This window comes from Perca flavescens, chromosome 11 (genome assembly GCF_004354835.1).
Source record: "Perca flavescens isolate YP-PL-M2 chromosome 11, PFLA_1.0, whole genome shotgun sequence".
Taxonomy (NCBI): domain Eukaryota; kingdom Metazoa; phylum Chordata; class Actinopteri; order Perciformes; family Percidae; genus Perca; species Perca flavescens.
In genome coordinates this window covers 15,598,297-15,612,394 of record NC_041341.1, presented here as the reverse complement: position 1 = coordinate 15,612,394, position 14,098 = coordinate 15,598,297, and the positions used below count along the sequence as shown (strand labels likewise).

At 45.6% G+C, this 14,098-nt stretch overlaps 1 protein-coding gene across 4 annotated transcripts in view; it reads right to left on the bottom strand.

Moving 5' to 3' along the window:
* The window catches only part of si:dkey-100n23.5 (cyclic AMP receptor-like protein A), a 47,398-nt gene that overhangs the window by 16,178 nt on the left and 17,122 nt on the right, over positions 1-14,098 (bottom strand). For 3 of the 4 annotated variants that reach the window (XM_028592094.1, XM_028592095.1, XM_028592096.1), the window contains 2 exons: positions 12,459-12,537; positions 9,335-9,383 (listed from right to left, as the gene is read on the bottom strand). In XM_028592094.1, coding sequence (XP_028447895.1) covers positions 9,335-9,383; positions 12,459-12,537 — 128 coding nt within the window. Of the gene's footprint in view, positions 1-4,424; positions 4,508-9,334; positions 9,384-12,458; positions 12,538-14,098 lie in introns of all 4 variants that reach the window. The other variant, XR_003693788.1, reaches the window with a different exon arrangement.

Genomic DNA, 14,098 nt, shown 5'->3' with positions numbered 1-14,098 from the left:
TATACATATATATATATACATATATATATATATATACACATACACACACATATATACAGTATGTGTCCACTACAATATTAAATCCAGAGCCTCTGTGTGTGTGTGTGTGTGTGTGTGTGTGTCCAGCCTCGGCGTGGATGCCTGCCCTGTGTGTGTGTTTGCACTTCACACAGCCCTGTAGGCCAGCTCTCTGTCTCGCTAAATGGGGATGAATAGCAGAGCGTTGCTGCTGCTCAACAGGAGACGAATGGCTATGGGGCTCTCCGTCTCCAGTTACAAACCGATCACTGCCTGAGACGCAAAAGTACACACACACATGGGCACACACAGTAGGCATGGTCATATATCCACCCAAATATTATCTAGGCCACACAGCCTGATGTGGCTAAGCTATCACACAGGCAATCAGGGTGCTAAAAGGGTATGACATCTGACACCACAGACATCTTTGATTTACCGGGAGTTTTGTTATCTGCGTGTGAATAACAGTCAAGAAAACGTCAGAATAATGAGGACATAATTAGAGCAGTCATTCTATGTGCTCTATTAATGTGCTAAGTTCTAGTGTATGAAATTATACTAAAATTTTGCTTATCCTGACGAGCTGGAGCCCAATCATGGAAATCCGGAGAATCACTCCTGCAAAGATCAGAGATCATCATGATAGTTTTGCCTCCGAATACAAAAAAAAAAACCATCACGTACCTGCAAGCTATATCAAGCTCAAAACTTATTTTAGTAAACACAGTAAATTGAAGGTGAGGAGATAGATAAATAAAAAAGGCTGGGAGACAAATAAAGATGAGAGTTGGAACATTGCATTCTGCATTTCAACATCTGAGGAGCTCTATGGTTCTAAGTAAACAAAATACACCACAAAAGATATTAAGATATACAGTACAAACCACACATCAGCCTACACACACTAAGGCACAAACACACATCCCTGAGTGCTGAATGCAAGGCGTAGAGGTGAGGAACGGAAGGGAGTGCAGAAAAGAAAGAGAAAGCAGGAGTGTGAGAGAAAGAGAGAGAGAGAGAGAGAAAGAGCGCATCCTGGGATGCAGAATGCCGAATACAGTGAGATAAGAGTTAATGTATTCCCCCTACCCCCTCTTCATCCCTCCCGTTTGGCTCTCTCTTTCTTTCTCCCTCCCTCCTTCCCTCCCTCCCTCACTCCCTCCTCCTCCTCCGCCTCCTCCCCGTTTGCTTTGAGGGATGAATAATAACTGCTGCTCTGAGATTTCCTCCCTCGTTTTTCAAAGCGCAGAACGGAGATGGGGAAGGTCTGCCTGGCCCGAGTTGTGTGTGCAGGCGAGTGCAGACACACACAAAAGCACAGACACGCACTGAAGCACACACAGACGCACGCACACACCGTCTTGTTCTCGCTGCTTGCCTGGAGCAGGGAAATCAGATCTCCTCCAGAGAAAGGTGGGGGGGAGGTAGGCGCTGTAGGGAGCCCATACAAAAATCCCCTGCAAGCACGTATAGGCCTATACACACCACAAAACCCACACGCAGCATCGAGGGAAACCAAGAATAACTAGGAGGATGCAAGCTGCCTCCTGGAGCGACAGGGTAAACTCAAGGTTAAAGACACATCACCGGTTCAAGCCCCGCTGCTAGGGCCAATCCATCCATACTAAAGCACCCCTCTGCAGGGCACGTAACCCTGATTGCTCGAAGGCAACTAGCTTCGTTCGTTTTCCCGGTGTCAAAAGGGGAAAAGACGGGAAGGGTTTAAAGAGAGCGAAAAGTTCTCGTAAAAGACGAGGAGCAGGCTGTCCAGGAGGAGCACTTGCACATCAAGCTGCGACGCGCCACAGAAATCGGCAGTTAGGTTCCGAGGAGAGGGCTTATTTATGCAAACAGGCATACAAGCGCGCACAGTAGGAATCTAGACAAGCCTTGTAAACAAACACACACCCACACCATAAAGCACACAGGGGAGGCGATGTGAGAAGCAGACTGTGAAAACTCTAGTCGTGCCCGGGCAGTGCTTCCACACACACACACACACACACACACACACACACACACACACACACACACACAACGAGCTGAGAGAGAGAGAGAGACTGAAGTGGCGGAGAGGGAGGGAAAAGAAGGACAAAGAGAGAGGAGAAGGAGGAGGGATAAGTGCGAAGGTGTGAGTGTCTGGTGCTACTTTTGTGTTGCCAAATGAGGGCAAGTGAATGGGGAGAGAGAGAGAGAGAGAGAGAGAGAGAGAGAGAGAGAGAGAGAGACTTGCGGTAAAATTATGTATAATGACTCGTTCATGCATGTGTGTGAGAGCGCGGGCGAGGAAAAAGTAGGAACGCTTTCCCATTTCAATTCGCAACAGCTGGTGTCGAATTAACACATTTACCAGTGTGCATTTGGAACAGATTAAAATTGTGTGTGGCGTGTGACTGTCTGTGTGTGTGTGAGAGTGTGTGTGTGTGTGTGTGTGAGGGTGTGCGTGTTTGTGTGTGTGGTAGCAGATGAGGGCCAAAAACAAGAGTGTGTTTGTGTGTGGGAGTGTCTGTGTATTAACGCAATGGATCAGGGCAGAGAGAAAAGGCACAGAGAGAGAGAGAGCAGCAGGGATGGATGTAGAGTGAGCGAGCAAAGGGGGGAGAAAAAGAGAGAGAGACAGCGAGAGAAAGAGCTCTACCCGAAGGCTTTAGCTGCTGCCCTGGGCCGTCTCTCTAACCCCTGTTTAGGAGGCTTTGGAGCTCAGATAGAAATAATCCCCCACTCACACACACACACACACACACACACACACACACACACACACACACACACACACACAAAATAAAAACGCACACATATACACAAACACACGGGAACGCGCACAAAAAGACACACACTGAAGTCGAGGCGGACAAACAAGTGCGCACACACGCGGCAACAAGCAGCGACAGCACATTCGCCATGACACGAAATAAACCAGCCGCCTACACACACACGCGTGCGGGGAGAAACACACACACCGAGGCTGTCTGCCGTGCGCTGCTTCCGCACGACAGAGCACAGCGACATCAGCACGGCACCGTGACAAACACTTTACACACTCCAGCACTCAGCAGAGGGGAGGGAAGAAAGGAGGGAGAGATGGAGAAAGAGGGGAGGAGGTGGAGGAGGATATGAGCGGAGCCAGGGGGAGGGAGGTGAGTGAGTAGGGGAAAGAGGGGGGGGGCTAACAAATTAATAGGAGCCGAAGATATACACAGCCAGCGCCGCTGAACGGGGGAGGAGGAGGAGGAGGAGGTGGTGGAGGACGACGACGAGAGACCAATTCATTCCAGTTTTCTCCTCGTTCGCTCGCTGGAAAAAGGCGGAGCGGAGCTGAGCGAACGAGATCGTGTTTGCTCAAAAGAAGGGGGAAGAGGGCTTTGTGTGGCATAGGGGAGGAAAAGTGGAGGAAGAGGAGGTGGTGGTGGGGAGGTGACATCAAAACAGAGGTAGAAAGACAGAGCAAGGAAGTGTGGAAATAAAAGGGGGCTATAACAAAGATGTTTGGAGCGTAAAAAGAGGAAGAGAGGAAGAGAAAGTGACATTAAGGGAGGGAAGGAGGGAATGGGGGGAGTGAGGAGAGGGAGGAAAGGAGAGGAGGGTGCTTTGGGGTTTGCACAGGATGCAGTTTGTCATCTTCATCAGCCGACAGTTAGGGCACGGGGAGGAGGAGGAGGGGACTAGAATGGATAGAGAGGTGAAGGAGGAGGAGAGGGTGAGGTGAGGGGGGGGATGGGCAGTGTTTAAGCGGAGCCTTTGAGACGTTGACCCTGTAATTGACCTGTGTCTCCGCCTACATTGCCGTGGCGACAAGCAGAGCCGCTGCAGCTAATCACTTAGTAACCCTGACCTGTCAATCACACTGGGTTCGAGTGGAGGGGGGGGACGGAGGGAGGGAGGGAGCGGTAGCAAATAAAAGAAAGAGGGAGAGAGAGAGAGAGCGCGAGGAAGGAAGGGAGTGAAGGAGTAATAACAGCACCGGGGTTATCATTTACTGGACCACCCGCCTCGTTCCACCAACCCTCAGCCGAAGCCCTGGTTTTAAAAAAAGCCAATAAAAAGCCCTAGCCTCTAACACACACACCGCGCGCACACGCGCGCGCGCGCACACACACACACACACACACACACACACACACACACACACACACACACACACACACACAATCTCCTTTAGTGTTCGGGATGCTACAGAGAGAGCGAAGCTTTCTGAGAGTTCAGATAAGAGAGAGCAAGGGAGGAGGACAGGAAAGGCAAAGCAGGGAGGAGGGTGAGGGAGGGAGGGGGTGATGGGTTGAGAAGAGATAAGATAGAGTGAAGCCAACATGCAAATAAAACAACGGAGCGCAGAGTTGATGTGCCATACAGGTGTGTGTGTGTGTGTGTGTGTGTGTGTGTGTGTGTGTGTGTGTGTGTGTTACCTGTTGATGAGGGGAAAGATGGACACCAGCAGGTAAACAGAAGGATACCACTTCAACGGCTTGATCTCCTCAGCCAAGGAAACCTGGAGAGAGAAAACTGGCTACTGACCCATGTAGAGAGACTGAATGCTCACATTAACAGTCTTGTCCCTCAAACACACAAGTGTGTGTGTGTGTGTGTGTGTGTGTGCGCGTGTCTTAACTGGAAGAAAGATCAGTGCACTGAGGCAAACAACAAAGGCCAATTAAACCCTAATAAAATATTAACCTGTTGATAATACGCAATATTCACACATAGTTACGAGAAGAAAAGGGGATTCCAATTAAACTGGAAGCTAATACTTATGCCGTAATGTTAACAGGATGAATTCAATATCTCGTGGACAAGCAGAAAAGCAGGAAGGCAAGAAGACAGAGAGATGCGGCAGCAGCTAAAAGTCGAGGAGGGGGAGAGCCAGGCGGTGGAGAGCTTTTACAAGCTGTTATCTAATTCCCCCGAGAAAAGGACTCCTGCGCCCGGAAGAGGCTGAGAAGCGCGGCCCCTGGATCGATTTTCTGCGCTGTGCTGTTTTTCCCCCTCCTCCTCCTCCTCCTTCTCCTCCCCCTCCTCCCCCTCCCCCCTTAGGCTAGGACACAGTAGCAGCGCAAAACCTCTCTCTTTCTCTCTAAAACACACACATAGTCGGAGCCAGCAGGCAGGCCCACAAGCTCTGGTCTCTACCCCCACATGCTGGAAATTAATTACTCACCAGAAAGACCCCGAGGCGTGCAAGCTCTAACGCAGGCATTTTAAACAATTCAAATGAAAATCACGAGAACCCCCCGGTGGTATTTCATCTTGTGTGTGTGTGTGTGTGTGTGTGTGTGTGCGTGTGTGTGTGCGCGCGCAAGTTGAATATATTGAATATAAGAGCCAAGTTTCCACCGTGTAACGTATGCTGGCTGTATGTGATCAACTGAACAGAGATAGGTTGTATTTCCACATCACAGTCTATTACAGCATAAACTCAAAGGCAACCATTAGGCTTAGCCTTATTAATGTCTATCATGATGGGAAGCTCTGACATCACTGGCCATATCAAGCTCTGCCTATTGTCATCTGTGTGTGTGTGTGTGTGTGTGTGTGTGTGTGTGTGTGTGTGTGTGCTGGGATGAATGTGTCATTGTTAGGAGGAAAAGGGCAAGCCGGGAGCCTGAAGGATGCTAAGTGGAAAAGGAGATTTGCGGGTGTAAGAGCCAGTAATCTCAGATAAAAATTTAGGTGAGGTGTAGAGGCAGGCATTTGAGGAATTTCAATGCGCAAGAGACAGGATGTGGAATAGGAGGAGTGGAAGGAGGAGGAGGAGGAGCGCGGCTAAAGAGCCTGGTGTTTTTAATCACAGTCCTCCCATGTCAGAGGCCCCAGTGCTGCTCGGGAAGCAGAGGGGAATGAAACTGTAATTATGTGCGGTGGACGCAGTGGTCCCAACGTTAATGACGCGCGCTAGATTACAGACGGTTATCAGGGGCAACCCGTCCCTTTCACTTACCCTCACTTGCAGAGAAAAACCTACTCATGAAATAACAGCATCAGGTTTCCCAAACACACTTGTACATGAAATTCAAGGACTTTTCAAAAAGGTCTTTTTTGGGTGAACATTAAGCACTAAAAGCGTATTTAAAATGTAAAACAATTTCCAAAGAAATGTTTTTCCATGAGACATTATAATTAACCGCTGGAGTATTAACACAAATATCCATCGTAGGGACCATGATGAGCTCATGATGTGAGGTATCGATTCTTTTAAGGAAAAAGGTTCAGAGCGTATTAGTAAATTGTTATGCATTTTAACGTTTAAACCAACATGGACAAGAACTCCTTGAAGAAAAAGAAAAATCGATATTTAAAAAATCTCCAATTTTATGACAGCTAAGCAAACTAAAGCTGCAGACACACTGACCAGACGGCCAACGCTCAGCAGAAAAGGCAGTTGGACTGATCAGTCTCCCGGAGTTGGTCAAAAAAGTGCCTCGGAACACACCAAAACGGCGAGACGTAACACGTCTCCATAACAGCAAGAGCCGCTAATCTGTATTGTCGGCCAAAAATCAAAACCGGCAGCTGATTGGACAAACGCGTCACGTGGGTCTGGTTTCTCCGGAAATTCAAAGCCAGACTGTCATGGTGGCTTGTTCAGAATATGATCTCATATTGTACTAAAATAGTTCATCGAAACGTGTTCCTGAAAACATTTTAAGCGAGAAATAGGCCACGCTGAATCGGTCTTCATTTCAGATCGACAAAAGGTCAGATTAAAAGATTTTTGTCAGATTTTGAGAGACTCTAGTTCACGCTCATTTCACCCCCCGTTTCCGGGTTAGCACTCTACCAATCAGATGGGTCATTTGAGTCCGACTGCCGGCAGTGACCGCCCCGCCGATTATACATGTCAAATCGGCCAAAATGAAGGCCAACGGCCTCTCGGACAGACGACGGCACGTTTTTCTTGAATCCAAAAACTAAGATTTTTAGGGACAGTTGAAACCCAATGGCATCCTATCAAGAAGCCAGAAGTAATGCTGAGGGCTCAAAGCAACCAACCCACTATCTGGCAGCTGGGGAGTCGATCCCTAGAAAAGGAGTTATATGTGTTTTGACAAAGCCACGTGTCGCGCTTGAGAGCCCTTGAGAGACAAACCCAACTGTCCTTATAGCTTACTTATACTAAGGATGTTTCTCAGGATGTAGGGGACATGTAAAAAGTCAACTTTGGCACATAAATGAGGATACACACACGCAAAAGGTAACACTCACCAAGAAACAAGGTTGCGCATGCGGGCACACACACACATGTATACAGACACACGAGCAGAGACACATGGCATTGTGACTCAAGGCAAAGCTTGTGTGGATCAGTCAACAAACATCCTGGGAAGACAACGAACAAGCAGCACGCTGTTTGCTCAACCAGCTTTGTTGCTACCCGATGGGACTGAGCTGCTGTGAGTGCAGTTGTGCAAATGTGTGTGCGCGGCCGGACTTAAACACCCTCTTCTGAATATCCCCCCGCTGACCTGTGCTGCTGCAAAACCTTGTGGTGTGTGTGTGTGCGTGCGTGCGTGCGTACTGGTCCATGACCACAAACATATTGCCCGAGACACACAGAGATGTGTCACAACCATGTGACTGACGACCCTGATAACTGCCAACAGTAGTTATGCACGTCACCACTCCAGCCAGATACACATTTACACAGAGGCACACACGCAGGCGCACACACACACACACACACACACACACTGACTAACAGAGAACATGTGAGGCGCAGTTGGAGATGTGAATGGAAATAACCAGAGCCAGCGGTCTTCAGACACCCAGCAGGAATCGCTTTCTCTAGTTTACACCTGCCACACACACACACACACACACACACACACACACACACACACACACAAGCCAGAGCTCGCTGGCTTGGCAAGCACAATCGGGGAGGCTGTTGTTGTTGTTTTAAAGCATCGCTGCGCGTGCATAAACTCTCATAAATATTCATGTCCATGAACCTGGCTTGCTGCTTTATTCATGCTGGGTGTACAAGAGTAAGAGAGAAAGAGGGAGGGAGGAAGAAAGAGAGAGAAAATGAAAGAGAGAGGGAAAGAAAAAGAGAGAGAGCGCAAAGTGAAAGGCATATAGAAAAACAGGTGGAAACAAGGAGAGCGATTGGGAAAGAGGAATACGAGGAAACGGAGAGTGTGATAAAAAAACACTGCTGACTTATTTACACTCTGTGCTACACATAGCAATTAGCCCACATGAACAGTGTGTATGTGTGTGTGTGTGTGTGTGTGCTGTCACACATTCATGCACACACATCACTCGTCAAGGTTACACCAGTTCAGTGTGTAGTAATTACATCTGCCACTTAGGGGCAGCATCTACATAACCTTAACCCTATCCTGACCCCTGCCCCCCCCTGCATGGTGGAGGTGTAACAACAGAGCAGAGGGAGGAGGTAACTTTTCATCACTGTGACACTGATCACCTTTGTGGAGGATGCTTGGTTGATTGTTTTAGGCTTTACATTTTAATGATTTGGCAACTCCATAGTTAGGCATGACGTGTGGGAAGGTAAGGGTTTAGTGTCTTGTTGGAAGACATTTGAACAAGATGCAGTGTCTGCAGCCAGCATTTTACAAGAAATACATTGTTTAATTTAAAGGGCTGCTCCAACAATTTAGTACTGTACTTCCATAAAGATATGGGACTCACAATACACACATTTCAAAAAGAATATTTTAAATCAAAGAGCAGAGGTCAAGATATCCCAACTTTTAGTCCCTATTATGGGTCAAGAACTAAAAACTAAACATAATACAATAAGTCCAATAACATATTTTTGTTAGACCCTCGCTGCCCTGTTTTGGCAAGCAGAGTGGGACTACATTTTTGATTTCTGTCGGGAACTACTTCTGTTCGAGCATAACTCGTCACATGTAAAATCAATGGGGAGCTCATTTAAGCTAAAATGAAATTAGTTACAATTAATTTTCTCTTTCTCCGTTTCTCATGTCCTATTTCACAAATCTGACTTCTCTAGATATTCATCTATTTTACAGATAGCTTCTCCTGTCCTCTTCTGTTTCAGTAAGGTCAGGAGCAGAATGGAGAGCCACCACAGCTCCCCAAATTTAAACACATGCACACGTACACACCCACATTTAAATATACATGCACAGGCACACACACACAGTGAGAAGCGTAGGTGTCACAAGGTCAAATTGCTCCCTGCTGTTTGACACCTACCCAGCGTGACCACAAAAGCTAATCCAGCACACAAACTAATCCTCACGTTCTGTGTGTGTGTGTGTGTGTGTGTGTGTGTGTGTGTGTGTGTGTGTGTGTTGAGAAATGTGATGGTCAGACAGGCCATTACCTTTCTGTCTCTCTCTCTCTGGGTTGAAGGTTCCCAACCATGATTGCATCTGTGCAGAAAAGACACAAAATGGAAGGAAAAGGTCAGGGCAGTTACTTTGACCAAAAATCAGTTGTTTTTTTCCTATAGAGGAGTGGCCTGAAGTTTAGAGGCAAGTGCCTGCAGTGACCACCTGAAAAAAATATCATATTGGCTATCACACCAATCCAAAATCCCTCCACTTTCTCACCCCTGCAAAATTGCCTAATTCACATCAGAGGGTAGAGCTTAGAGTCAGAAGAGAGCACTTAAGACAGCTCCCAGCATCTCACTAAAAAACACTGGCAACTGATCAGCTTCAGCGCACACAATATATGACATGAGGAAGAAGAAAAGGCAAAGGGTAGAGGGAAAGGGGAGACATTTTTTGAAGAAGTGTTGAAGAAAAAGAAAAAAGTGGAGCAACATGGCAGATCTGAGATCTCCAGAGAGACTGTGGGAATACTTTTCGCTCTTCCTCTGTCTCCTCTCCCGGGGGAATGCAGGGAAAATGTCAACAGACACACGCAGGAAAACACACACACAAACACACAAGACTGGGATTACTAATGGTGGGATAGGGCGGGGGGGCAGTAGGAAACCAGAAGGTTTATGTAACCCAAGACATCATAGACAAATCTCTGGAGGCCCAGTGTGAGCTTCACATGCACGTACAAACAGGCGGCATGAACGATAGGCACTAACAGCTCTTCTGTTCTGCAATTTATTAACTCAATGTTGCCATGGTTTCTCTGCGCTGACGTGATTGTCATTGTAAATCTGTGTGACTGTGGTGTGTTTGTGCAGTGAAAGAAAAAAAAACAGCCATTTGGTCATTAGACTGAACTTGTTCCAGAGCACCACAATCCATCAAAATCAACAAACGCTGATAATAAGTGGAATATCATTATGCTTCGGCCCGGTCTCTAGTGTGCGTATCCAGCTTTTGTTGCAATCTCTTTTAAGCCGTGCCACCGAAAGTCGAGCAATTCAGACAGTTAAGTGTTGCGGCGTGAGTCTTAAGAGGGAAGGAGTGGGCATGTACAAATCACAACAATAAAACAAACACACCACCACACTCTCAGAACTCTCTGTCTGGCCTGATAATGACCCATTAGCTTTCAAATCGCTGTAGTTAGTATGAGCTCACAGTCACTCAGAATGTGTCCGTGTTTCTCTAAATAATCATGTTGTAAATGGCTTGGACTTGGTAAACTAATGAGCTACAAAGTCGTTTTTACCCACGATCCTCCCTCTCTCTCCCCCGTCTGTCTCCGGAAAGCGGAGAAACTTCTCCGTCCAGCTAACATCTCACCTCTCTTCACTCAGCCTCCTCTTCTTTATCCCTTTCCCCGATGCGTCGCCACCTACTATGGTTTCAAAGCTTTTAAAATTCTTTCAAGTGAGACAGCCTGCAGCTGAAAAGAGATAAGGCTTGAGCTCTTCATAAATATGATAGAGAAAGCAAAACGGCAGAGTGAAGGAGGAAAGAGACAGGAAAGAAAAAGGGGGGGAAGGGAAAATGAGGGGAAATAGAGACAGAGAAATAGTGAGGGAGACAGATAGATGTGGAAAGGAAAAGAGAGGGAGAGGGAAAACAAGAAAGGTGGAAAACAGAGAAACAGAGCGAGACAGGAGGTTGAGGGAGGGACAGCTGAATACTGTGAGCTGAATGAGTTATGAGATGCAGGTTGCAAACCAGCTACATTCAATTTATTCTCTTTATCACATTCACGATAAAGAGCTGTGTAGTCTCTTTTCCTTTCCCTTCCCTTTAGCTACCTGCTGTCTGTCCGTCTGCAGCCCAACTATCTTTAAATATCTCACCGCCTCATCACTCACTCTGCCACCCAAACAAAGAATGCTACTAACATTAACGATGACAATTTATTGTGAGTCTGATGTGGCTTTAATCGGATTCTCCTTTGATGAAAAACATCCGAAACCCACAAACCTGTTGTTGTAACACATTACTGCCAGCACCTTTCCACTGGCAGTACAGCCACATTGTGCGGTGTTGTCAGATCAGGGGAATTAAAGTATGTGAACTGTGTGGAATGCTGCCTCTGGGCTCCAACTGCACCCGTACAATGGAAAATTACACAGAGCTACGAGCCGACATGGAGAAGAGATCAAATAAGTGGTAAACCAATAAATCACCTACAAAAAAATTTGACTTTTCTGAGTAGCTGGAACAAGCGACCGGTGGACATTGTTGCTTAATAAAATAAATTGAAGCCACTACACATAATACTTGAATAAGAGTTTCTGACTTTTTTACTGCCTCCCTGTATATGAAAAAAGACCCTTAAAACCATTCTGTAATCTGAATAATTAGTAGCTTTATAGAATAATTCTGGCTCATTACAGCTTGTACTTGTAGAAATTTAATATGAAAAAAATAGTAAAAAAATACAAGTACTAAGAGGCCATGATGATTTCTTCAAATAGCTTATTTTGCCCAACCCAAACCCCAATGGTGATCAATTTACAATCATATAAAACAGAGAAATGTGGGAAATCCTTTCATGATTTTAAACATACACTATAGAAACTATGACCTGCTTGCTTTCAGTTTTACCTCCCAATCAAATAGCTTGCAACCTGGCTAAATTGTTGGCTTGTTTACGACCTGTCTGATTGTCTGAACAATTGTGTTTTATTCCCCAAAAGTATGAAAATAAGACCAGATAATAATGTAATAAACCAGATTTATCCTTTAAATTATTATTGATCATCAGAACAGCATTGTTTCTGCATTCATGTATATAGCAACTGTATTACAACCATGACAAACTAAATGATTGAAAACACAAAATCTAATTCTATTTTAACCTTAGACCCATTCCTAACCCTAAAATAATATATCACACACAGAAAGTTCTTTCGGGGTAATTTTTCGTGACCATTTCTGTGAGAATCTCTACAATAGTGCTCCCATGTAGAGAAACATGAGACACACAAACGACAATCCTGTCTCATTTCTGAGAGACGTCAGCTTTCACTAATGTCACTTTTCTAAAAGGTCACAATGCATTTGGATTCAGCTAAATTGCCAGTCTTTGGGCTGCTGCCGCGTCTGACTGCACGCATGTTGAGCACTCACCCTCGCATTGGCCACGCAGATTATCCTGGCGTAGCAGCAGATCATCAGGAAGATGAGGCTGAACAGAGGCACGTACCATCTGCAAAAGAACAAACAAGAGCAGGTCGTAAGAAAACGCCAAATAATATTAAAAAATCATTCCTGTTTGTTTTTCTTTGGCCTTCTTGTAGTCCTGTTTTAGGAGCAACAGGAGGTTTTCGAATACTCTTTAGGCCAAAAGAAAATGAAAAAGAAAAACATCCAGGATTTAATTAATTTCTAATTAATTCACAAGTAGAGTGTCATATATCCTAATGGAATTCTTACCTTGACAGGACGTAATAACATACTAGGTGTCCAATGTTGAGATATTATGGCTGTCTAAATTTGATTAGAGAGAAACTCATCTAATAAGATTTCTTCTGCAGGACGGCAATCTGAGAAGGCCATCGTTGTTGAAATGATTTGGTGTCTGGACAAAAGCTTGTTCTGGTTTGAAGTTTCACTTAAAATCATTGTAATTCAGCCTGTAAATTATCCTGCTGCTCTATTTTAACCATGAAACATTCGTAGTTTCATGTCTTCCATAAAACAAAAAAATCTTACTACCACACATTTAAGAGTTTGTTTAGGTAAGACTGTTATGCTGGTGGACACTGGACGGCATTATTCTACATAGCTGATGCATAGAGGACCCAACAGCACCTCTGGACCATACTGCACATAGTTTAAGGGAGTAGAGAGAGAGAGGCAGACAGTTTATGTGAGTAGAGAGAGCGGTAGACAAAGTGATAAAAATGATAAAATGATATAAAAGATAATGCCAGCAAAGTCACAACTGCAGAAATACATGGCATTCCTATGGAATGAAGGGTTGAGAATCAAGGGAGGAACGGGCGAGAATAACATGTCAGGTATTTCTGAGCGGATGAAAGAGAGCGAGACGAGCGAAGAAAACGGGGGTGATGGATTTGTTGGAATGGCAAGCCTTGTGTTATGCAACCTCTTGGGAGGTGATGTAAGCTCGGAGGAGTTTCAACCTCTCCCTGTAATCATGAAACGGGCCTTTGTCTCGCTTTGATAGACAGGTTCCTGGCCACTACGTCTCTGTTCAGCCTCAGTAACTCTTGAGCAGTCGAGACTGCGCTGTGCGACACCCAAGTCCTCCTGAGCACCTGGCACAGGCAGGTAGACACTGGCCAAATGCCCCTACGTGATAAACATATTAGGTAGAGCAGAGGAAGAACGTCAAGGGTAATCACAGGCCTAATCATGAGCCACAGAAGAAAAAAAAAAGTTCAACTGACATTCAAAACAGAGAGACTGAATCTTGTCTCTGACCCATAAATACAGGGACCCACATGGTTTCAAAGGAAAATGGATTGGGAATAAATGTCCAACACTGTGCCTGAAAATTAATTGACATGTGTGCTAAAAACTGAACTTTTAGCAACATCTATAAGGCAAATAGTAGGTCCTTGGCCTAATTTAACTTTGTCCACATTTGTCTTCCAAGCCTGCAGGTCGAAAAAAATAACTCACGGAGCATTATCGAATTAAACTTTTTATTGGCAGGGGAATCCGAAATGGTAGGCGTTTGTTTCACGGCAGGAAACAGGGGGAGGGAAAGGCTGCTTTACACATTGTGTTACTTCACGCCT